This window comes from Mycteria americana, chromosome 4 (genome assembly GCF_035582795.1).
Source record: "Mycteria americana isolate JAX WOST 10 ecotype Jacksonville Zoo and Gardens chromosome 4, USCA_MyAme_1.0, whole genome shotgun sequence".
In the NCBI taxonomy this organism is placed as follows: Eukaryota; Metazoa; Chordata; class Aves; order Ciconiiformes; family Ciconiidae; genus Mycteria; species Mycteria americana.
The window spans coordinates 43856106-43882283 of record NC_134368.1 but is presented as its reverse complement, the minus strand read 5'-3'; the positions used below and the strand labels follow the sequence as shown (position 1 = coordinate 43882283).

Below are 26178 nucleotides of genomic sequence, written 5' to 3'. Positions count from 1 at the left end.
TGAATACAAATGCATCAGTGATTGACACATTTAGTTAAAGGTGCTTTCTGCGTGTGGGAGTTTGTTGTTTTTAAGATCAGGTAGCATCTCTAAGTCAAACATGTCAGTGATTCAGTTGGAAAAGTTGTGTGCAAGTATTCACACTCAATCTAGGAGAAATTAGTATCATCATCTGATAGAAGTCTATTACTAATTATACTTTGGCTGACTAACCCCAAATAAAAATTCATATCCATTCTAGCTACTGGAAATAAAATCAGATCAAACTATTACTGTTGTAAAAGTTAGGACAACAAACTTATCTGTAAAGAGTTCTGAATCTTACCTTTCATTGGGACTTTAATCTGAACTATTATTAGTTGAGAGTCTATTTCATATACAATTGAAATTCCAATTATACATGGCCTTCTCCTGAAATTTCTTTAGTTGTGAGTTAGAATACACTAGAATTCTTTATACTTAGTGAGGTCTCCTTTTGCATTCATTTTCTCAATGTCCTTTCTCTGTCTATATTCATTTACCTTGTATCAGTACTATTATTCAGTTGTTAATCTTTATCTCTTTTGATTAGATTTATATCAAAAGGACATGAATATATGTCAAATGATATCAACAGATTCTAAACTGAATAGTGAGCAATTTCTTCCAGGTTATAGCAACTCCTTCTAGGTTATATAGACGTAATACATTTAAACATCAAGAAATTTAAAGATTAGTTTACTTAGCAATATTTCACAGAACACGCTTTCAGGCCATTCCAAATTCCAAACAAAAAATGCATTGAAGAAATTATGATAAAGAAATGATACTGAAGTCATCAACAGCACCATTTTATAAAAAATGCGTATCTAAACAAATCAACATCTCACTCATAATTCCTCACTATATAGAAAAACACACAAAACAGTGCACTTAAAATGCCAATTCAAATTTGTTTGTTGAAACTACCGAATATTTAGTAATTTGAGATTTTTCTTTACAGTTCATAGTAAAACTCTCTTTTCCTCAAATGAAAGTGTCTCTATAAAAGCTCTAGGAAATACCATTACTCCAATTTCTTATGTCATGTATTCATGTTACAATAAAGAAGAGTCCTATGATATTTTTAGCAAAATTAGAATTAAAACTAATTCCATACCTGTGGTGTGAGAAATTTTTCAACCCGTTTGGCTATAAAGTTTTTCTCCAATATGGAGTTTACTGACGGTCTATTCCTAGGATTCCTTTTAAATAACTGTGACAGCAGATTACGTAGATCATAGGAGTAATGCATAGAAACAGGAGGAAAAGGTCCAGAGATTATCTTCAGTACCAAGTTCTTCATGTTACCAGCTTCAAACTATATCACACAAGAAAGAAAACAGTTACTACATATTTACTTACTGTCTGTCCACATGTAAGGCTGCATGTAAAGATGAAGAGGAAAACAAAAAAAAACCCAACACACCTTCCCTTGCCTCAACACACCAAAACAAATTTTCAAGGCCATCAACAGTTTGCATCAGCAGTTTAAAATAATCTGCTGCCAAGTATTCTGATTATAAACACATCATAATACAGATATTTCATACTATAGAGATATAAATTTTGCTAACAAATAATTATTTCCCTGCAGATCGAGACTGATAACGATATATAATTACAGATAAAATAAATTATATAATTATCTGCTTGATCTCCTCTCCCAAACACTTTCAACCATCACATGCCCTCTGCCCTTTTTGCAAAGCCACATTTCAAATGAAAGAATGTAAAGCATTCACACTCATTCAGCATAAAATCCAAAGGAACGCTTAGACTTCAGCTTAAGCTCAGGAAGCAGACTGCACCATTTCAATTCCTTTGTACAATAAAAAGAAAACAGTACATATCACCCAGCTCACAGTAAACAACCTATTGCCATCAACTCTCAGAAAGGCAACATTGTCAGCATTGCTGCCACAGAAAAGACCAAGCAACAAGAAATTACAAAAACATGACATGAAATGAAGTCCTTACCCCTTTAAATTTTTCTTCTGATTTTCATGTTTTCATCTTTTTTCTTTTAATAAAAATAGCTATTAAAAAACCCAAAACAAGAAAAAAGCTTCCCCCCCAAAACAAGACAGAAAAAAAATGTTTTTTCTTCCCTTCTTAACTGGAAAATGGATGATAAAGATGTATTCTTCAAAATGACACACTCACACAAAAAACACAACTCTTTCACCTTGGGAGTTTTTTCTGAGAACTATTTCTGTTCTAAACAGAAATGCATTAATCCACCTGCACAAAAGCCGACAGTCCAAATTCAGTCTTTCAATGAAAACGTCAAGAAAGATGTTTTTGGAACATCTTTCCAAAAATGTCAAGTTTTCAGAAAGAAAGGAACACTCCTCACAGTATCATTTGTTACAGCACCTAACACAGTTCATTAGAAACCTACATTGAAAACAAAATATACAGTTTCTGGAGAGACTGGCATGAACCAAAACACAGATGGAAAACGTTGGTCAATATAGGAAGAGGAGATTAAAATGTTGAAGGCAATGTTAAACAGTCACCATGAAAGCGTTTCATCAACTGAAAGCACATTTGCGTAGTGTCAGGAAAAATCTGTGTTTGAAATCACTGTTCTTTTAAAGAAACAAGAAGCTTCTACTCACCGCATGTTTAAGTGTGCACATTTCATAGAGAACGCAGCCAAGGGCCCAGATATCACTAAATCAAAGAGAACGTACTTAAGAATTAGTTCTAGGTGTAACATTGCCATGTAACTTATATCTGTGAAGTCTATCTTTGAAAAGGAAAAGTCTGTATTTTGAGTATGTACAAGCTCACTTGTATCTTCCACCCCTGCAAATCACAAAACCCCAAACAAAAAAAGAATTCAACAACCAAAAATAAGGCCAGCCTGAAAACCAGTTGGGGTTATTTCAACTCCAGATTTTATTTAGACCTTTTCATCTGAACCACCCCAATCAGAGAAATTAGACAATATATGGACCAAGGCTTTCTTTCTTGAAATGTATACATTTACCTGAGGTCTCTGAATTTAACAAACAAAAAACCAAACAAAAACCAGCACCCAGTTCAGCAAATAAAATTCTTAAAGTAAATTTACTCTGTTTAAGATTGACTTACCTTACCCTCACCCATTATAGGATTACAGAATTTGGTTAGAATACCATTGGATAGTAAACCCCATGTAGGAGAAATTAAGGGACAAGGAACTGTACTAATTTTTCTCTTTTAAGAAACCAAATGAAATTAGTATAAGGCACTCACGGCAATGGATGAAGCAGCTTAGTGAAGCATAAGACTAACTTCATAGTGACCATGTTAATTACATTAGGGATGCTGTTACCACATACAGCCTGCTGCCAGGACAGCAAGCATATAAGCAAAGTATCTGTATGACTTTGTTATCTGAAGCAAGCTGAGCCACCTATCTATGCATATGCTTAGAGAATCCAATCACTGTGTGTGTGATTTTGTTCTTAACACAGTTTCACATTCATACTGCATAAATTAAGGCAGTACAACTAGTGTGTAGGTAGGCAAAAGTAGAGCCATAATTAAGAATGCAGCTAGATCTAGAACTTAGAGCATTAAGCTAAGTCATCTCTGCATCACACTGCTTTGTACCGCACAGACCTACTAAGGTCCCACTTGCACAGTGAGACTCAGTACCTTCTCGGGTAAGAGATGAACTAACGGCTGTTCACCATCATATGGACAGAACAACTTTTGATTTCTAAAGAACTCACTTTCTTCTCCTTACCAAAAATGTTTAATAAAATGCTTATTAGTACCTTTTATTGTTGTAAGGTTTGTTCTGACATATTTCAGGCGATAAATAGTATGGCGTTCCTATGCAAGTGCGAGCCAACTCAGCAGTACTAAGAAAAAAATAAGAATGAATGTTAACCAGTTAACTCACATGAAGTGCACACATTGTGTTTTCCTAGATCAAAGCGATTTAGATTAAGTCAGAGAAAACAGCATCAAAAAGGAGTTACCTGTTAAGAACTCTGGCGATGCCAAAATCTCCCAGCTGTATAGTTCCATCTTTGGTTAAAAATATATTCTTGATATAGAAATTTTAAGAAGTCTGTTAATTAAAACATTCATACAATTGCACGCTTTTTGTTCTCAACATGTTTTGGGAAGAATAAAGTTTTCTACTGTTCAATCACTCTGAAGTCGCTAGCAGTAGTGTTACTGACTACTACGAAACACCAGGCTTATTCTAGCCCAACTTCATCAAAATTAAAGAAAACACTATTACACATTCTAAAAGACAACCTTTTCTGTCCCCACACATAAATATGAGTAATACCCAAGTAGCTTCATCAAATAGACTCATCTGTTTATACAAATATCATATAAAACTCCTCCAGACAATTCTGAAGAAAAAAAAAAGTGTTTCCAGTATTAAAGTGTTTACATAAAAAGACTATTTTCCATAATTTTCCAACCTACAGTAGCAAGATATGAATGTAATCACTCTGGAAGTAACTTCAGTTTAAAAATAATTACCTACATACCTGTGACTTTATGTCCCGATGCAAGATTTTTCTATCATGTATATGTTTCAGTGCTAAACAGATTTGTACAAACCAATCCAGAATCTATGCATAAAAGAAAATGCAACATCAGCATTGTTATTTATTTGAAGGCTTCCCCAGTTACATAACTGAAGATATTATCAAATCAGTTTTATAATTATAACTCAAGATTTTACCCTCTTCCCACAAACTTGTCTTCATTTATACCACAGAATAATTAAAAACATAATAGCACTGTCACTATAACACAAACTTTTTAATGAGATGCACATTACCCAAATTAGATACTAAGTCTGAGACTATTAGTTTCATTACATATTATAAAGCTAACAAAAGTATGCAATATGAATTTGATTGGCTAAAATGTTTAAGACGTGGAACTTGCATCTTAAAGATTGTACTTTTGCTGTAACCAATACAACAACTCTTCTTGCAGTCAATCAACTGAGAGTCCTAAAAAGCGATACTGATGTTTACAGAAGCACTTATTTTATCATCCAGTAATTTTATGTATTTCACCTTAAAAAGAAAAATAGTACAAAGCAGATTTCAATGAGAAAAGCAACAAACAATATATAAATAGAAGATTATAAACAAGCCAACAAAACCCATCTTTTTGTAGATTTGTAAAAATCACAACATAAAAAGGGACTAACAGCAAGAACTTTTACATATGAATAGTGGTTTCACGTTCCCAATTTAAAGTACATACATGTCAAAATTACGGTATAACACAAGGTGTAATTTTCACTTTTCCATTGTAAATTCTTCTTGTGAAAGTGAGCCCAAATTAGAGAAATGAGAAGTTTTACAAATTATATTCAAAACGTATCACGATTACCCTATTCTAAATACTATCAATAGACCTAATACACTACTAAACCTTTCCAACCACAGATAAATGGAGATCCTACTGGATGCAGACACAAAAGCATAGGAACAATTTATAAACAAGGAAGTACATGTCAGTTCTAGTTAAAAAATTGCATCCTACATAATCTGTTTTCACTTAGTTTAATCAAATCTGTACATAAAATCCTCTCATTTATTCCAGATTCTCACACAGTACAAATGACTTTATAACCAGTATCATGGAAAAGAAAATCTGCTGGTATACTTCCAATACAATATTAAATTTTTTCTAATGGAAAAATAAACTTTTGAATTATGTAAACTTCACATTGCTGCATTTCATATTATTATATTTACAAAGTATGTTATTTTATACTTCTGATAAATGAAAATCGGTATTACAAAACAAAAATCCTGTGCCATTATATCTTTAAGAAGAAAATAATTTCAAAGTTTTAAAAATATTCATGTTGTCCTTCAGTATTTTTCATTTCTCAGATTTGGTTTACTTTGCAAGAGATTCAACTTTCTTTAAAGCGTCTTACACATACAGACAAAACCCCAACTAACATACCCAGGATTGCCAGCTACATTTTCTTTTTTTTTTTTTTTTTTTTTTTTTTTAAGATACTACTGTGACTGACAGCAATGAGAATCACAATTTGAAAACCTGCTTTTAGATTAAGCCACCATATCTACGAAACTGAACCAAAATAATTTAAAACTCATGAAAAAGTATCATGCAAAACACTATAGCAGCAGTTTGCTGTTACCTGATCTTCAGAGAATAAGATTCCTTTCTGGGCATTTATTTTTTTAAATAGGTCTCCTCCTTCACAGTAATCCATCACTATGTAGAGACAGCCATTTTCTGTAAAACAAAACACAAAATATTTCAAAAAGAAAAAAAAAAAAAAAGACCCATCTTTAACATAACTTTCCAAATATCTTCACTGCAGCACCAGAAAAAGCAACAAAAAAATTAAACCTTTTCACATGCATCTTCAGATATCATTTATTAGTCCTTTTTTCAAACTTCAAGCAAAAATGCTTTTATTATTTTGAGTTTCTCAATGTAAGTTTCCCATTTCTGGTAACATTGGACTATTTTGATATGGAAAGAAAAAAAATTACCCCTGCTGAACCAATGCCTCAAAATGGGGTTCAAAACCACTATGAAATTAAAGGTGTCACTTTAGTTTTATATTGCATTCATATTCTCCAACCTGCTTTCAAACATCCTACAGATCCCCCACGGTAAAAACAGGTATCTTAAGTTCTAATTCAGATAGTTACATCTATTTGCCTAGTTCTTTCTTGGAGTTTTACCTGGACAAGCTATTACTCACACTACGTGCAAGAACGTGACAATCATCAGCTCTCATACCAGACATACAGTTCATTTCAGAGACTGAAGAACTGTAATAAAACTTCCAACAGACAAAGACAGATGGAAACAATTATTTTCTCATTTTTTAATGAGATTTGGGGAGACTTCCAAAAATCCTATGCAAGTTTCCACTAGGAGGTATGAACATATACAATACATTTCATACAAAGTTACAGTTTTGTTCCCCAGTGTAATCTTGTCCAGTTACTGATGAAAAAAAGAAAAAAAAAAAAAGAGATTAGGCAGAAGCAAATTGCAAGTTACCAAAAACACTAGAACTACACTACTCACGTATTAGGCAGGATTTTGAGAAGAGCTGAATAAATGCATAAAATCAATCATTTGTTGCTCAAAAGAAAAACTCTTATTTTATGAAAGAGTTAGTCATAGCACTTAAAAAACCCTAAATAGAGTCAAAATTAATTAAATCATCTAAGTTGCTTAAATTTCACTCCAGAGAATGTTTTGTCTTTCAAAACAAACACCGAATTTTCTGTTGTGCTTACAGCTGTATCTTGGTTAAGCCTTATAATCGGTATTATTTTAAGAGACAATCCTAGGAGTCTGGATTTCTTGCAGACCTGTTGCTGAAATAATTCTCTTTTATAAACCAAATAAGTATGTTCAAAGTCAATGTGCTTTAGCAATAAAGATGCAACATGAAGTCTTGTGAACTACAGATTACAGGATCTACCTTGTAAGAAGAAAAAAGGAAAAAAGCAGTCTTAACGAACAAGCCTCTATTACAGAGAAGACAGAAGCATGGATTTATAGATCAGAAGACTATGGCTGTGCAATACGACTATGGCACAAAATTCTAATTTAATGAATAGAAAAAAAATAAAAGCACCCAAAAGACATATGAAAGTCAGCAGAAAGGAAGGAAAGGGGAAAAAAGCAGTATTCCTAAACAGTATCTCAAAAAATATTTCGTTTTTATTTTAACCTATATGATAGGCTCTTGGAATCTTTTATCTGTTCTGCTCATTTCCCAAGACATTCACTGTGAAAACAATGTGGAATTATATTTCTCCTTCCTTCATAGCTTGATGAAGCAAACTGTTCCATCTATTTTTCCAGCTCTAAAAGCAATGATAGGATTGCAATTACTGAAGACTGCATTTTAAGACAATAGACTTGGAGATAAAATCGCTCTCGTTAGGTATCAATACCCCAATTTAGACCATACTTGTATTTAACATAGACAAGCATTCAAGTTGTTAGGGTATACACAAGTATTCAAGGAGAATTACACTCTGGAGAAACAACAGAACATAACCCTTTCATTTAAGCATCAACAAAAATTGATGCATGTAAGGAATAGACATGAATATTTCTGTTTAATTGTTGCACTTTTTAAAAATTACTATTACTTTTAAATGTGCAGGGGAATTGTGAAAAAAATACAACCAAAAAGAACTGAAGCAAGGAATAAAAGTATGAAAAAGACTGATTGAAGAGAGAAAACACACTGACTTTTAAACTACGTGCAATAAATAGTGCGCAGTCACTTACTATCATTACTCCAGGTTCTACTGTGTTAATTAATCTTACCTTCAAATGACTCCCTATACAGGACAATATTCGGATGTTTCATGTTAGCCAACACAGCAACTTCTCTCCGTGATTCTTCTCTCTCCTTATTTGACATCTTCAGAAGGAAAATAATGATTTTTGAGAACAGGAATACAAAAATAATGGATCAGTAATTAATAATAATCACTCACCTTAGAGATGTTTATTTCCTTAATAACATACTGTTGGCCATTTTCTTTAGCTTTGACAAGAATTGCTTTCCCAAAGGATCCTTCCCCAATCTTTCGCACTTTAATATATTTATCCATAGTTATCTTCTTAAGGCATCCTTACTCAAGTACTAGGCAAAAAAAGACAAAACAGATTTAGTTAGCCATACTTAGTCACCTAGCCTGCCAGGTTATATTACATTTTTTTTACTCAAAATGTCAATCCATTTGTCTCCTCAGTTGCATCACATGATTTGTAGCTTTTCTGTAAATCACCTACTCTTAGTCTCAATTCTATTTTGGTACAGTTGGCTCACTTGGTGTAGAAAAAGGGCTGCATCGCTAAAACTGGTTTAATCTTTCATCTTGACAAACAGTATAAAAAAAAGGATGTGTTTTATCTTTAAATAAAGCAAGTAGTCAGTGCCATAACTTCTGATTCAGCTAGCATGCAAACATCATATAGAGCACCTGGTTAACAATGTTTCATTCAACTTTCCTTGGAAGAACTACGATAGTAGGGGGGGAAAAAATTCCTACATGTTGTTTCTTAAGAAGCACTAAATCCAGTATTTTGGAAGTTAGTCACTATAATGAAGCCAAAACCAGACTGAACTCAAGAGATCCCCATCAAATTTAGAATCATTATTCAATATAGAAAGGTGTGACCTTAATTCTGACTGAAAACTTAGATAATTTATTTTTCCATGTGGCACAGAAAATAAATACATTACAAAATGGCGCAAATCAGTATTTTTAATGTACTGCCTAACCACTTAAACTACCTTTTGAGATTAAATAGATTACTCAGTTGAATGTTGATGGCATTTAAGGTTCTATATTAAAAACCACTTTGGTAAAAATAAGACACTAGCAAGCTGCACGTGGAAGGTATGGCAACATAGGGAAGTGTCAGAACAGCAAAGAGAATTGGCAAGATAAAGACCAAAGTGATAAACGTCAAAACAAATTCATGGTGGACTAAAAGGTCATCTTTTCTACAGTAGAAAGAAATTCTATACCCCGAGGAAGTTTCCATAAGCTGAAAAAAACAAAAGGTTCCTAAGCTTTTCTGCATCCCAGCCTCGCTTGAGAGCACTAACAGCATTTGTGCTTTGCTGTACCCAGCTTCCTTCCAACAGGAGACCCTATTAGCTTAGATCCCTACTTCACACACATCTCAGGCTTCTCCCTCATTTGGGATCATTTTTTTGTCACAGAATTACCATGCACCAGACACAGATGCTGCTGAAGAGTCTCAGGAAGATGAAGGGCCCGTATCATGGAAGAAGACTAAAATTAATAAGCTTGATTAGTACAGCAAGACAAAACACAACAGAATTGAAGTAATCTTTTCTGCAAAATAGGAGATGGGGAAACAACCAGGACTAAGCATAATTACCAGGAAAGAAAAAAGTGAGAATGACAGGCCTGCAATGTCTTGGTGGGGTTTTTTTTGCCTTGAAGCACAGAAAGATAGTTTAGTGTGAAGTTGCATTTCTAAAAAAAGAAAGACTCAGTATTAACATCAATATGCTCTTTTGGGCAGTGGTAAAACATAGCAAGTGGGACACAATTTTAACTTCACATGGCTTTACTAAGTTCTCTTCCTACCCCTGCTTTGCTTATGAAACAAGCTGTACTGAACTACAGCTAAAACAGCTGCATTAGGCATAGCTTAGGGCTCCTACCACATGCTGTTCTGTGCAAATATAAACAATAAGCAGCCTGTGGGTGAGAAGGTACGGTTCAAAGAGGGGATATAATTTTGCACGAGTTAGATAGCTTATTTTCACCCGTGGCATGGGAAATACTTGTCTTGAAAAAGGACCTCAGCGCTAACAGGGCGTTGGCTTTCCAAGCCCTGGGCAATAAGTCATTTTATCCATCACGGACATGCACCAAAGCGGCTTGTGCGCCGGGGCACAAGTCACACCCCGAGACAGACCGACCGACCGCTGGGCGCGGAGAAGGTGAGGCGACAAACCCGAACCGCACGGCCAGGCCACGACCAGGCGGAGGGAAAGCGGCACCGCGCACTGCCCGCCGGCCCCAGCACGGCAACAGGGGGAGGTCCCCAGGCCAGGCGCCGGGGCGGGCCACGCTCCTCAACCGGGCCCCACCAGGCCGCCACCCCCGCACAGCTAGGGCATGACCGGCGCCAGGGAGAGAGACACAGCCGGAGACACCACCCCCCCGCCCTGGAGCGACTGAGAGAGACAACCTGCCGCGAACCTGGCCCCACCAACGGCGGGGGCTGCTGCCACCGGCCGCGCGGAAGCGTCGCCCCATCCCCACCCCAGCATACCTCCCCGCTTCGCCCGCCGCTGCCACGGCCGCTCAACCGAGCCTCACGCCCGCCGCGGGCCCGCCCCCTCAGCCGCTATTGGCGGCCCCGCCCAGCGGCTCAGCTCCCATTGGGCGACGTGTGTCAAGGCGGGGCAGCAAGTTCGCCGGATCGCCCTTCCCGCGTTAGCGGTGCTTCACCCTGGTAACGCACGGCCAGGAGTCACGTGACGGCCGGGGGCGGGGCTCCGGCGGCGCCTGCCCGCAGCCGCGCCGGGGCGGGGAGACGGGCTTCCCGCCGCAGCGGAGGGCGGCGATGGCTCTTTGCGCTTAGGGAACAAAAATGCAACAGCTGTACGTCTTTCACGAGCCAACCGTGACCCCCATGCCCGCGCACCTTGGCACCGGCGGTAGGTGTCTTCCCAGGGACTTCCCCTGGACGGGATTTGTAGGGGGAAGCGTGGCCCAGCGGGGCTGTGCCCGAAACTTACTCGGGAGGGTCGGGCTGCGCACGGCAGCTGGCTCCGAGGTGGCGTCTGTGGTTCCTCTACGCCCCAGTCAAAAGCGCATGTTGATAGCAAATACGAGTAGAGGCTCGTGATTCACAGTGCTTTTTTTCAGTCTCACTCTAACCGTCGTGATCCATCATTCCTGTACGCGCACTACAAAGCACTGCTCAGTCCTGTTAGTCTTTGGTATAAACGAACCTGCGGATATTTTATCATTTTTCCCTGAAAAAAACCCCACCTAACCTGCCACAATATTTTGCTGGAACCTCTATTCTGTCGACGTGTGTTCAGTAAACTCTTTACTGGTCTCAGTGTCTCGGCAGGCACTGGAATGTCCCGCGCCTACCTCACGTTGATAGTACCCGGGAGCTACGTGCTCAGCCCGAGATCTGCACTTCATCTGCAGATAAGCAAAATTTCTAAGCCCTTCGGACCCTTCCGTCAGAGCGCGCACTGCCCGCGAAATTTAGACGTGTCTTGGTTCAGCCAGAAGCCAAACGATGCTGCGATGTGCCGAGCCACCTCTTTTACCTGGGAAATCGCTCTCTCCCCGTTCTGAAGCACGGAGGAATTGCTCCGTAACGGGGTAATTCCTGCTCCCCCGGTACGGCCCGCTCTGCGCAGCGGCCAGCGGTAACCTGGGCCCGTAACTCGCCCTCACGGAAGGGGCCGCCTCACGACGCGCCTCCGGCGCGAAAGGGAGCCGGACACCCGAGCGCGCTCAGGGCCGGCGGTGCCGCCACCCCCCGCCCCAGGCACGCGCCTAACGGCCGCGCCCCTCAGGGGCCGCCGAGAAGCCACGCCCTTCTGTGCGGGCGGGAGGGGGAACCGGAAGTAGCGGCGGTGACGCTGACTCCGGCGGCCCGGCAGGCGCCGAGTGGCGGCGCGCGTGCGTGGCAGGAAGCCCCGCCCCCAGGTCGAGGGGGCGGGGCTGGCTGGCGGAGCGACCGTTGGGCCGGGGGCCGAGCCGGTGTCCGCGGCGTCTCCGCGACCCCGCCCCGCCGCCGCAGGAGGATGAGCCAGCGCCTCCCCGGGGAGCAGCAGGCGGCGCCACCCGGACAGGTAGGGGCGGGGCTCGGCTTGGCTCCCCTCGGCTCGGCTCGGCTCGGCTCGGCTCGGCTCCCCTCCCCTCCCCTCTCCTCTCCTCTCCTCTGCTCCCCTCGGCGGAGGGCCACGGCACGGGACAGTGGCCGCGGCGCCTGCGACGTGACAGGAGGGGCTGCGGGCGGGCCGCTCGGTCCTGCCCGCTGGCGTCGTAACGAGCGAGGCCGAGGTGGCGGCTCCGGCCCGACCGCGGCGGAGCGGGGGGAGGAGAGGAGAGGAGAGGAGAAGGCAGCCCCCGCCACACGGCCCGCCCGCGGAGCGGCTGCTGCGCCCCCGTCAGCGAGACCGATTCGTCCTGCGGCCGGCAGGAGGGAAGGGGCAGAAATGGTGGTTCTTCATGGACCCCTCAACTTACCTCTCCTCCTCCCCCGAAACGGGAAAGGCCGGCGTGAGGGGGAGCGCCCTGCCTCTTTACACAGCGTGTAACCTCGTCACCTGATTTCGGTGTTCTTGTATGGCATCTCTCCTTCGCATAGAGAAAACTGAGGGGCTCTGCAACTTGGAAGATGCAGCGTCTCCTCCCCACGTAAACGGTGTTAGAAGTATTATTCTGCTTGAGCTGCTCACTTTATGTTGGCTCACGGGTTTGGCTGCTGTTACACAAGAGAGGGAGATAATGGGCTCTTCTTGAAGCCTCTTAATTAAATGAGGAGGGTGCAGGTCAGCGAGGTTAAAACCGACGACTGACTGCATTCTTTCCTGTTACCTTCCCTGCTTATCCAAAGTCCTTCCCTTCCCTATCCAAAAACGTGGAGCTGACAGTAAAACAGTAAAATGTATCAGTTCTCACTTAAATTGAGCAGTGGCAAGTGTGGTAGTGGAAAATTGTGTGCTGATAGTGAAATATGTTCAGTGTTGAATAGTAAACTTGCTGTGTCACACTTTAAAGTACTGAACTAGATAAAACAAGGCCTTAAAAGCAAATTAAAAATGTTTCTGCTGCTAAATTGTGTTAGAATAGACACTTCAAAATATTTTTGGAAAGATGTTCCAAAATGGTCATCATTTGGGTTTTAGGACTTGCACCTCCTTTTTGAGGTTGTTGGACCTCTGAAGTTTATGGTGCAGAGTTTGTGAAAGAAATTAAGTTCATGATTATTTAAGTGTGAGATGTTTTGGTACTTTTTGCTTTCAGATGCCTTTCTTGGTGGACCTGTGAAGGGTTTTATGTTCTGTATCCCTTGGCAACATAGATGCTTCTTTGCAAAACCAGCTATTTGAATGAAGGACGTGTTTGATGACAGATTTGAAAGCAGATAATTATCAATACTGTTTCTCTATTTAAGGAAACCTCAATATGCTCTAATGTAAAATTAAAAAAAAAAATCATTCGTGCATTATAGGAAATGTACCTTTGTGAAGTAAAATAAGCCCCTAGAGAACTCACCAACTGTCACTATCATTTTTTCTAAGATAAAAATCTTACACTGGCTAACTACTTTAAATTTGATGTCTTGTCTCTTTGGTTGGCAAACAGATGTAAACTTGCTGCTCAGTACTCTGAGTTGTCAAAATGGGAAGCAATTCTGCTGTGAGAAAACTGCAGCTAGCTTGAAAGTCACAGCTTGAAACAAAATGACTTTGCATCTGTCTGCAACACCTGTGAAAATAAAAGGTATATAGTGCCCAGAAAAATGGAGCTTGTTTCTTGTTTGCTTCTGTTTAGTATTGGTATGTCAGTCCTAAGAATTATTTGCCTGACAATAGTAGATGTCATGCATAATGTGTATTGCAATATTTCTAGAAATACGTTTTCCGTGTTCTATGATTCCCCAGGCCGTCTTTGCCCAAATCTTTACAGCATCCTATCTGTGAGTGGTTTACAATACCACTGTTCTCCCTACGGTGCATACTTGCAAGTCAAAGTAATCCTGGGGTATCTCTCTTCTCTCTCTCGTGCTTAATTTTGACTTGTAATAAGAACAAGCCTATCCAAATCCTCAACCGGGAAAGACACTTGAAGCTGTTGGTCATTGCTCTGCATGACTGCGTTGCTCTGAGCCACTTTACTTTATGAGTTGCCTGCATTTTTCTCTTGAGACTATGTTTGTACTTCCTCTTGCACTCTCTTCCACGCCTAATGTTTGTCACAAACTGATGTTTCAGTAACTTGCAAGTAAGAACCCACTGCGTGCTCATTATTTTATGAACAGCTGGGTCTAGCTGCATAATATGTCTTCTCCTGTTCAATGAATATACACTTTGGTGCTCCCCATCCCCCCACTTTGCTTTGGGGCTTTGGGGGCTCTGTGTGTGTGTCTTACCTTGGTATTTGAACAGCAGAGTTGCATTCTTTGAATGTAAGCACTAAAGCTGGGACAACTGTTCCAAGTTCACAGCCATTGCCAAAAGGCATTCTAGGAACATTCAGAATCTTTTTCCCTCCTCTTATTTAAGTGACTTCATCTGTATGTGGATAGGTGTTACTGTGCAGATCAAGTTTTCAGGGTAAAGTCTTATAATGATTTGGCAGTAGGGATATTTTTAACTTGGTCATAATAAAAAAGTGGAATAGAAGCTCTACTGTTGAAGAGATTTGTGCCAGAAACGGCACAGTGCCAGTTCAGAGTTGTTTGAAGAGTTCACTTCCTAAGTCTCAGACTTTAGGTTGCATGTTCCTAAATTTCTTGCTTTGGCACCTCCTTGGCAGCAGCAGTAACCCAGTAATCTCTGAAGGCAGTCAGCAGTAGCAGTGATCATGCGCATGAAACTCCTTATACGCCCTCCCCGCTCATTTTCCCCAAACTAAGATTTCAACTTTATGCCTGAGTGCTCTGAGGGCCAAGTTCCCAATTCTGTGCTCCCTGTGTCAGTCTTTCCCTTATGTCATAACCTGAAAGTGCAGGTTCTGTGTTGGCTGACTTCCTAAATCTGTTCAGGTGTCAGGCCATCTTTTTACCTGTGCTCATGAGTGATGTATGCAGCTCTAGGCTTTGCAACATAGTACTTTGTGCTTGTTTATATGCCAGGCTTTGGAAACTGAAGATGCTTGGAATATTAGAAGGTTGACAATTATACATTTTTACAGCTGTTTAGCTTGAACCTTGTTTTTTAATTTTGGAAGCCTTTATACAATCATCTGAGAGAATAATGTTTAGACAAAACAGTGCTCATTTAAATTGATTCTGATAAGGGGGTTGTAAACAGACCATAAAAATAATGTTTGCTGGGACCTGTGCTCTGCTTTAAAAAGATAGAAACTGAAAAATCAACATAAAACGTTGAGATGGTGGTTATATTTAATGAGTTGATAATACCTGTCATTATCAGGGAGACGAGAGTTGACAAAGTAGTTCCTGGGCTTCATGCATAGTAGAAAGGATTTTAGACAAAGCTGTTAAAATAGTTGTAAGTCTATTTACATCTGGAGTATGCTTATTTGCTTGTATTATGTAGTAATCTTGAATATGTACTCCTGAATATAACTTCGTAGTGGGTACCAGTGGTTATTTTTAATGACTTGCAGAGAGTCTAGTCAGTTATTTCCCCTTAAACTTTCTAGACATTCAGCTTTTTTGTTTGCTAAGCATTTTGCTTAGGCTTTCTAGTTACAGGAGTAGGCTCTGTGCTTACTTTGGGAGGCTAAGGAGGCTAATTTACTGTTGTAAATGAAAAAGTGAACTAAGTTCAGTCCTAAAGCACAGACCCTTTGATAAAAATAACCTTTGCTGTTACTTTTTTCTTTTTTTCGGTATATTTTGATAAATTTCTCTAAAAAGATCATGAAAGAGGAATTGCTCAAACGTGCATTTTCGTGTTCATACTGCAATAGAGTATAATGAAGAAACATTTCCTATTTTGACATCCTGCTAGTTAAAATTCAAGTACTTGTCTTCCTGAAAGATAAGTTTGTGTTTGAGTTCCTTCCACTGTTATCTCCAAATTAGTGTTCTCTGCCAGATTTGTTGGTTTTTGAGGTGTTATCTGCAGTTCTTGATCTACTGCAGCTTTTCCCCCGAGATTTCTGTTATTGATTTGTCTCTTGTGTATGTGTTGGGGAAAAAAAAAAATGCAGTTCTCCATATGCTTCCAAACGTGCTCATTTTCTGATTCTGAACAGTGAATCTACAAATTTCCAAGGGGGCTATCTCTAGGAAAGAAAACTACGGATTTTTTTAATTATTATTTGACTTTTTGCTGCTTGTCTTGCAGAAAACTTTTATTCTCATATGGAACACTACAAGAATGAGTAAATACTTAAAATTGTTGTCAGTCTCACAGGCTTACCAGTTTTCTTCTGTTTTGTGCTGAGACATGAATATTCTTTTAACTTAGCAACAAAGCTTATAAGACTGCAGAACACTTGAAGAGACCTAACAACCTGTGCACTGAGTATTAAAGTTATTACCACAGTTAGAAAAATCTGAATGTTTATTCCTCTCTACAAATTTTAAAAAACCTTTTGGTTCTTCAGCTAGGTAGAGGATGGATTATTTTTAGTAAATTTGATCTATAAACCCAGTGAACTGTCTCACCTTTTAGTAAAGTATTACTGAATCTCTTTTCTGTAATTTTCAAAATTAAAGATCTCCCACGAAGCCACTTTCTTTTTTTCCTCATAGAATATCCACCTTGATTCTTACTTTCAGCTCGATACCACTATTTAACAGTAATAATTGCCCTCCAGACTCTCCTGCCAGAAACTTGTCTACCATTTGTAGACCCTGACAAAGTACACATAATTTTAGAAGTTGTACTTGCCAACCAGCCAACTAAGTTTTATAGCTGGAGAGAAGAATATTTAAGTGAGGGGAACTTGCTGTGCATTCAGAACTGCTAACACACTTGATTTAGTGAATGCTTCACTTTTGGTCGTGTTTGTGCATTTAGGGCTTCACTGCCTTTTGGGTTTATTTTTAATCTCCTTTGGCTAGTGTATATGTTTTTATCAAAAAACAGAAACAAGCTGTTAACAATCTTATTTATTAACATCAGAAGTTCACAGGTCTCTCTTAACAGATTTATTTATTTACTTCTTCTAGTGGCTTCTGTCTAGTACAGCCAAGAAGGTCAGCTATGAGCCAGATCCGGGTGTTGATTGCAGATCACTTTGGTCCTTCCTCACCTTGCTGCCTTAACACTACTGCTTGAGAAGATCCAAAGCAAGAAAAAGAGCAAGCCTACTGTCAGGCCTCCTAGCCTTGAAGTTTGAATAGCTCTACATAGCGCATCTGTCAAATTATCTGTTTGTTACAGATCCCAAGAAGAGCCCCCAGCCTTTTTTATTTTTTGGTGACCACAGACTTGTCATTTCTAACCAGAGTACAGCGAATGGGTTCCTCATTAGCTGGTGTTCTCTTCACTTCTTTGACGTTTGAAAACCAGTAGTAGGGAGTGTAAGTAAACAGGAACCACCGGGGGTCCCCACAAGATCTCATAAGCAGTGGTTGTATGCCAGTGCTGTACTCTGGAGAGCTCTGCAGGTTTTTTTTTTCTTGATCTCGGCAGCTTTAGTGTGTTTATAAAGAAGTTGGAATTCAGTACAAGGACCTTAAAAATCTGTGGTAGCTGCTGTTATTGAGAAGATGCTTAGAGTTAAACTGGGGATAGTGGTGCTTTTTCAGATTCCAGTTTGACGATCCTGAATTACAATTTTGCCTATCAAGAATGAATACTTTTCATGTGCTTTTCTTTCTGCCGGAGTCTGTGCTCTCATATGCTCTTTGTCTTGGCTTGCAGAGCCTCTTTTCTGTGATGCTCTCTTATTTCCTTTATGTTAGAGTTTCTTTTTCATTCCTTGAGTACTTTCAGATCATTCAGATGCAAATGTATTGAACTTGAACGAAATTATCTGAAAGCTACCCAGCTCAGGTGTGACTCTGAACTTATGAATCAGTGCACATAACTAAGGACTACTCAGTGCATTTCTCTGAAAAGATAAAAGTAATATGAATAACGACTTCTGGTCATTCTGGTAGTGGGTGGAAGCTCTGCTCCATTGTTTGTGTAACCCTCAGATGACTGCAATGCAAGTCCACATTAAAACAGAGTGAAATCCTTTGAAAACTGTAAAGAGAAGGTTGCATGCTGCTGCTGTGTCTTTTCATCAAACAGAAAATGAGCGTCATGGCCAAAGACTCAACAGACAGAAGTTACATTGTCTTCAGTGGAACCTACAGTCGTAGTTCCTGCCCTTCAAAAGAGGAGTAAGGGTTTTGCCTTTCAGCTGTCTTAATGAATTTCAGTGATTTTCTCATCTGAACATGATCACAGAAGGAACACCAGAGATTTTTTTGCTAAGGGGACTCTCCATCTTTTCTTTCCTGGACAGAATATTTGCAGCTATACTTACTGACCCATTAGTTTAGAAACTAATACTATATCTTATGTGTACTTTAGGCTTGCTCCAAAGTGGCAGCCATGGACACAGTTGTTTATGATGACTTGGCTAAGGGCCAGTACTTGCCTGTGAAGCTTAAGCTTTTGAGTTATGTTTGCTTTTATATTTAGTTCAGGTTCATGCTAAGGGATTATGTTCTTAGCTTGTTTTTTTTTTTCTTTTTAAATAAACTAAAAACCCCTTAAAGACCTTACCACTCATGTAGCTGTTTATTACAGTGCCTGTGTGGTAGACTACTCTTCAACTCTCATAGCAGAGTTTTTTCTAATGTATCAATAAATGAGATTAGTTTAGTAAATTTAAATCTGAGTTTTCAGCTAATCCAGCCAGTTTTGGTTGAAAGCAATTAAAAAGTATTCACGTTAGTAACTTGGTGAATGTGAAAGAAGCAATCCCTTCCATCAAGTAGGCTAATATCTTTGTGCCAGGTGGTATAAGTCTTCAGCTGTCACAACGAGGCATAGCCATAGCCTTAGTGGTTAAGACATTTTAGAGAGTGGAGATGAAGTAGTTTTGAATACTTTATACAAATTAAAGTCAATGCCCTTAATGTTTGGAATCATATGACTAGAAGCATGAGTTCAGTATTCATCCTGTAATTAGGCTGGCAGTTTTTAGGTTTGTGTTTGTTTTTTTTTTTTTTTAAAGCTGAGAAGATAAAAAATGCTATAAAAATGAGTATTTATTATTGATTCTGCTTTTGTGAAGATCAGATATAGTGGTGATATTCTGTATTGGTATGTATCATAAAAGTGAAAAAATTTTTCAGCCTGTTATGTTATATTAAGCTTTTATAACTAAGAGTGGTAAAATTCCATAGAATCTAGAAAGTAGATATGAATACTGTTTTCTTGTTACAGTTTTAAAGATAAGATTGTCTTCGTGCTTTACAAATGTTATCTTTTCATGTAGTTTTGTCTGTGCGTTTCTGTTCTTGTCCTTACTTGCTTTCTTGTTTAAAGAATATTTATGTGTCTCTTTCCTCCATGAACATTGATTTTATTTTGGAGGTAGCTGTGAATGGAACTAGACTAAGCTTTACCTATGTATATTTTTGGAAACTGACTTTTTATCTTCTATTCCAAGAGAAAGTACTACATAAACTCAAATAGGTTTTTTTTTTTGTAAACTCAAATAGCTTCAGTTAACTGGCAGTGCTCCTTTGTGACTTTATTTTTCTAAATATGACCTAAAACTTGACAAAGATCCTTTCATACTAAATGACTGCAATAGGAGCAGTCCTGTTCCTGAGATCAGTTAAGTTAGTTCCAGGTGGGTTTTTTTGAATGCTACAGAGAATGATCTTCTGTGTATTTATTTTTGTAAGGTTAGCATATGCAATCCCTAATGTTTAACAGTTTGGATTCTTGAGTATCCTTAAGGGTTTTTGTGGTTTGAGCTGACTTGAGAAAGTTCAGGAAAGCTGCTATTTTGCTCATCTTCCTTTCTGTATTTCATTTGAATTGTAAAATTTTTTGAAGCTTTTTATGAAGAAGTAGTCTGCTAGTGATCTAAAAATTACAGTAAGAAATTCCTCACAATTCATTCACCCCTTTTCCAAACCTGAAGTTTGGAAGATGAGTGATGTTCTCATCTTGCTTAACTATCTTCACGTGACAGGCAAAATAAATAAATGGAGGCTAGATATGCTGGGTGTGCGATGAAAATGGGAATGTAATTTTGATGCTGGTGAGACTAAGGATGAAAGAGTGGCCACAACATGGCCTTTGTTTTAAAACACTGTTGTAAAAGTCTTATAATTTCTGAGCTCAAAATTTCTTTCTGAAGGGCAGGCTTATTTAAAAAATAAAAAAGATGACACTGCACTATTTTAAATTAACATAACATGGGAGGCTTGGAATTAAGCATTCAAAGATGTTCTTGACTGATTCCATCTTGTGGGCAGTTGTTCTGACATAGATCCCCGTATATGGGATATGTGTTAAAAGTTTAATTTACGTGTGGGGAATGTTTCTGTCACATTATTTACCTGTTCTTAAAATGTATAGTAGTTGGATACTTTTTTTAATAAGATGATTTATATAGAATTCCTGACTATTTTATAACAAATAATCACTTTTGGCGGTTCTTACCAGTTAAAACCTTTAAAATGCTATAGTGTTTTCAAAAATTTTCAGCGAATGACTCTTCTATTGCTATCACTGCATTTTCTCTACTGTAGAACACATTCTTATGTGTAAAGATTGTATTCTTAATTTTAATTTCATCTGCTTTTGTTTTATGTCTGCGTAGCATTTCTCACTAGGTGCTGTCCTCGTGTAGGGTTTGCAGGAAGGTATGTGTGAGTTAGGGGACAGATGACTGCCTTTTAGCTCTTAGCTGTTATTACTGAACAGAAAAATTGAACATTACACTGATTTTGGGGTTTATCAATATTCTTCTCAGTTTAGGAAAGAGCTCTTCTGTTAACAAGATCAATCATTGTGGTTTTTTTGTTGTTGTGGTTTTGGGTTTAGTTTTTTTTGTTTGTTTTGGTTTTTTTCTTTCAACTGTTTAAAGCAGGTTTGTAATCTGGAATCTGGAAGAGTACTTTTAAGTTTTCACTCCACCCCCCTCCCAGGGAAATAACAAGATGCCTTTGTTTCCTGCCACCCCTTTGAGATACAGAGAAGTGTTTTTACGGGACAACAGAGCACATAGCAGAGATTTACAGATTACTCAGATCGCCTGACAGCAAATGTCCTGTAAATCAGAATTCTTACTGTCCTACTGTCTTCTCCAGAGACACTTCTCTGCACTGGAAGTGGTTCCCTCAGCTGACTCGCTTGTCTGTTTGACCTTTTATTTGTAGAACTTGAAAGATAAGCAGGCGTCTGTCGTTTGAGAGCAGAAAAGTGCCTGAGGTACTAGACTGTGCAGAAAACTGCAATAGCCTTATATGCTTTTTCTACTGGTAATGTAGCTGTTTCTGTGCTGTTCTCCTTTACCAATGTAACTCCTGCCTATACTGTTATTTCATCAAATCTTTCACAATTTGATATACCGGTATGCTTATTACTTTCTTCCCTCTCCCCAGGCATAATAGGTAAGACATCCCACTTTAGCTGCCTGTTCTTTGGTTTTGTTTGGTTTTTTGTTGGTGTTTTTTTTTTGTTTGTGTTGGGTTTGGGTTTTTTTGTTGTTTCATTTTTTTTAGTGTCAGAGGCTTCCCTGTTAACTTGCTTTGTAGAATAATTTTGATGGGTCAGGACATCCCGGAAATACCTTAGTAATGGAAGCGTGACGGGTTAGTTGCACCTTTTTTGCTTTACAGTCTTTTCATGGACTTAGGTATGTGAGTTGAGTCAAATTCCTTCCCTGTTCTAAGCGCTCCCTGAATATCACTTAGTTGTTTTTTGTGTTGGTTTTGTTGTTTTTTTTTTTTTCATTCTTACAGTGCACTACTTCACTATTTTTGTTTTTTTCAAAGATAATCTGAAGCATTTTTGAGTCTGCTTTCTAAGGTGTATGGACTGGACTCTGGATCAAAACTATTATGCTTCATAGAAGTAAGTTAAATATAATATCTCTAATGTTCTCATTAATCCTTTGTAATGTCTCTTGGATTTTTACAGTAGTCTAGGTTTTAAAAAAATGTTTATTACTTAAATATTTACTGTAACTAGTGGTTGTTGGGAATCTGGTGTAGGATTTTTTGTTTGTTTTTTTTCAGGATATTGGATTTGGCTAGCATTCAGCCAGTACCTTTTTCCGCGTTTGTAATTTCTCTTGAGTAACTTCCATCTTTCCCCACTTGCCTTTCAGTGCCTATTTGGATAGGGCAGGGAATCTGTGGAATGAATCTGACATTATAAAATGGCGAGTTGGCTGGTTAGTTCTCTTTTCACATCTCCATAAGCATTTGTGCAGGGTCTTTTGTATGAATGCACTCTTCCAGTATCCACAAGGGATAATCTACATCAGACTGGGTTGATTAGGCATTATACTGGTTCTCTTCTGGCTGTTGTAGTCATACAAAAAACATTTTCCTGGCTCTTCCTTTTCTTTATTATTGCTGTTTCCAGCAATCTATTTCTGAGGAGGAGTCTACTCTCATGGTCCACATCACTCCGTTTCCTTCACTCAAGCGAGGCAGATCTCTTACCTGCTAACACTCTTTTAAGGTCACATGAGCATACACTTTTAAGTTGTCTTGAATGTTTAACACAGCTCAAGATAGCATATCCCTAACTTTGTATCCTAGTTTGTTAAACAAACCATTTTCTTAAAGGCACACAAGGAAATTTGTTGTATGTTGACCTAAGCTGTCCTCCCCCCCCATTAATTGCAGGTAGTGGTGGACAAATTAGTGACTGACATGCTCTCAAGAAGTAAAATTTAGTCCTATGTGAACCTTATTGAACAATTAACATTTTCATGGCCTTAGTTTCCTGCATTCCTGCCATTGCTGCGTGCTGCTACAAGGCAGTATCTGTAACAGTGTCAGATATGAAGTAGTTGGGGTAGCTGACTCTCTGGGAATGTGGAGAATTAATGTACGGTTCTTAAGAATCTTGGTTAGGGCCCTCAAAATGAATGGCTTTGGTGTTATGGTGTTTGCTTGATTGTTGAAGATGTCTGTCAAAAGCAATACTTCTGCAGCAGGAGGCATGTAGTGTTTCAAAACAAGAAGAGAAGGGCTGTAGTGTCATGCCTATCATGTAACTGTAGTGATGTGTGTGCCAGACGAGTTGGCATTGTGGAATCACATTTGTGCAGACATGATGCAGGGATTCTTCGCCGTATGCGTGGTCTGGCTCTGGAGAGTCTGTTGGTTTTGTTTGTCAGTTACTGACTAATTGATGAAACTTTCCCTTCCATTGTAGACCAGGCTGAAAGCATTTTCTCAATTATTGGAAGATGTAATATCTGTAATCTACTGTTCTGACATTTCTCTAAAGTGATTAAAAAGACATCCAACGGGAGAGTTATTTCTCTTATTCTGAATAGCAGGTTTGTAGTAAGATTAACTGAAGCTGTGGAATTTAATATAAAGAAAATTTATCTCTTCTTTTTTTTTTTTTTTAAAGAGAGACATCTACAGTGTTCCACCTTTATACTGTAATAAATATTTCTGCTGAGACTATTACAGGAAAATGTCTTTATTAGATGAAAAATCTGTGTGTGGCTTCCAAACTTGGTACAATAATTAAAAGATTAAGCAGGCTTTAGCCATGCCCTCAGTATGCATCAAACATAACAACAAAGTGTTAATAACAGAATTCACTACTCATGCCTCCTTAATTTGTGTCTGTTAACACTATAAAATCAATTCCCTCTGAGCTCAAGTAATTGCTTTTGTTAGTTGTGTTTCTGCCTGTGGTTTACAAGAGAGATACTCTCACTTCTGCACACTTAACAGTAAGGACCTACAAGACTTCTTGGAGCAGTCTGAATTTTGAGTTTGGAGGCCTGTGCTTTATACAGAATTAGTACTTCGGGGGTCTAGATTTGCTACCTCTTTGTTGTTTTGATACATTTACAAACGACTCTTTGTGATTGCTGACTGAACGGTGGTCTTTCTCTTGCTTAATTGTTTTCTCCTTTGTAATAAAGATTACTACAGAAGTGAAAAAAATTAACTATTAAAGTCAGATATACAACAGGAAGAGAACACAATAGACTAAAATTTACAATGCGCTACAGGGAGGGGTTTGTGTCTTGTGCTTTTTGTCTTTTAGTGCTACTTTTATGGATGAGGCAGTAGAGTTTTCTGTCTCCTTGCAAACCTCATCAGAATGTAGGAAAAATCAGATGACTGTAAAAGTAACAAGGATTTCACTCAAACAGGAGGCCAATTGGCAGATGAGAGTCTAGAATATAATTTTTGGTGCATGGAGCAGGTGGAGGAAGGTGACGAACAATGCAGTGAGTGGAAACACTTCTAGGAAGTCCCAGTGTCTCATTTCAGCTGTGCTGTGTGGCTTCTGTTTATGATAGTACCCAACTGGTACTGGCAGAGTGATATTAACAGGACTTTCTGTGAGCATAATAATGAAATAGTCAGGCTGTTTGTGATCTGACTCTTTTTCTGGGCACGTTCTTTGTAGGTACCATTTTATTGGGAATGCCAAAAATTACTGTGTGTGGAAAGTTAATATCTGTTGAACAGTTTCAGGCATAGCTGAAATTTATAAATTAAATATATGAATATAATATATAATATATAAAATTAATCATATATAATTATATATAATCATATATATAATTACACATATAAAATCATACATATATGTAATCATATATAATTATATATGAAATTTATAAATTATAAATTGTGATCCTATCTATTCGGGGAAAAAATGGAGATGCTTCCATTGTTTCCAGATATAAACAACTGTATTTTCAAATAGGATATGCTTCATAATATGGAAGCATGAAATTTTTTTGGCTGTCCATTAAGAAGCTTTCCTCAGTGGCTGTAAAATGGTAGAAGATCACGAAGAATTTTCACATAAAGATGAACAGAAGAAATTTATTTGAAGAGAGAGTATGTTTTAAATTGGAAATATTCTAAATAATTTTTTAAGGAAATGAGAATGAGTAAAGCCAAAGTCTTGCCCAATAGCAGATATCTAGGGAAGAGTATAAGAGCAAAATAAGCATAGGCACGTCTGCAGAATGCTCTCCTAGCCTCCAGCCTTTCCACCAGAGGTGTTGTCTTTAATAGCTTTTGATTTTTTTTTTTTTTTTCCTTGTGTGAATTTGTCAGGCTGCTTTATGAACCATTGCATACTTCTGCAAAGTGGCAAAGAACTCCACCACTTCCCTGCATGCTGGGTGAAGAATCAGCCCTTTTTTCTCTGCTTGTCACCTCACCTCTTTCATTATGGGATGTAGGAACTACTGAAAAACAACGAATGCTCTTCACTTTCTTCATGCCGCTTGTGATTCTGCTGACATCTGTTGTGTCGTCTTCTACATTACATCTTTTCCAGACTGAAGAGTCCTGATCCATTTTGTTGTCCTGTAGAAGGAAAGCTATTTTATACTCCATCGTCATTGTGCTCTTTTGTAACCTGTTTCAGCTCTTCTAGAATCCTTTTGGGCTTTTGGCACTATGTATTTAAGATGTGGACGAGCTGTGGATTTATACAGTGCTTAATGAAGTTCTCTCTCTTAACTGATAATTCTTGTATCAGATTGATTTGGGGACAGTTAGTGCGTGCTGAACTCCTTCTTGTAGCTTTATTATTACATTTGTGAATGGTAGTAGTCAGGTCAGAGCGCATTGCTTTATAAGGCAAGTTGGGATTGGTTCTGCTGCCCCCTCACCATGTGATGTCATTCATATTTATCTGTACAGAATCTTATCTCATGTTATTACCTAGCTGCACGGTGCTGAGAGTTCCATCTGCAGCTACCCAGCAAACCTGGTTGCTTTGTTTTTCACCCCTTCTTCTAG

The 26178-nt window shown here is 38.7% G+C and overlaps 2 protein-coding genes across 7 annotated transcripts in view; one reads left to right on the top strand and one right to left on the bottom strand.

Annotated features, from left to right (window-relative positions):
• The window catches only part of NEK1 (NIMA related kinase 1), a 50187-nt gene extending 38116 nt beyond the window's left edge, over positions 1-12071 (bottom strand). For all 4 annotated transcript variants that reach the window (XR_012775523.1, XM_075500324.1, XM_075500322.1 and 1 more), the window contains exons 1-9: positions 11312-12071; positions 8517-8665; positions 8344-8440; positions 6173-6270; positions 4527-4610; positions 3999-4066; positions 3792-3878; positions 2643-2697; positions 1139-1339 (exon numbers count right to left, since the gene is read on the bottom strand). Coding sequence is in view for 3 of the 4 variants with exons in the window: in XM_075500324.1 (XP_075356439.1) it covers positions 1139-1339; positions 2643-2697; positions 3792-3878; positions 3999-4066; positions 4527-4610; positions 6173-6270; positions 8344-8440; positions 8517-8633 (807 nt within the window). In the remaining variant the exon portion in view is untranslated. The remainder of the gene's footprint in view (positions 1-1138; positions 1340-2642; positions 2698-3791; positions 3879-3998; positions 4067-4526; positions 4611-6172; positions 6271-8343; positions 8441-8516; positions 8666-11311) is intronic.
• CLCN3 (chloride voltage-gated channel 3) overlaps positions 11086-26178 on the top strand; it is an 83105-nt gene continuing 68012 nt past the window's right edge. The window contains exon 1 of one of the 3 annotated variants that reach the window (XM_075500318.1): positions 11086-11230. The gene's annotated coding sequence lies outside the window, so the exon portion shown is untranslated. Of the gene's footprint in view, positions 11231-12118; positions 12392-26178 lie in introns of those variants that run through there. The other 2 variants (XM_075500317.1, XM_075500320.1) reach the window with 2 other exon arrangements.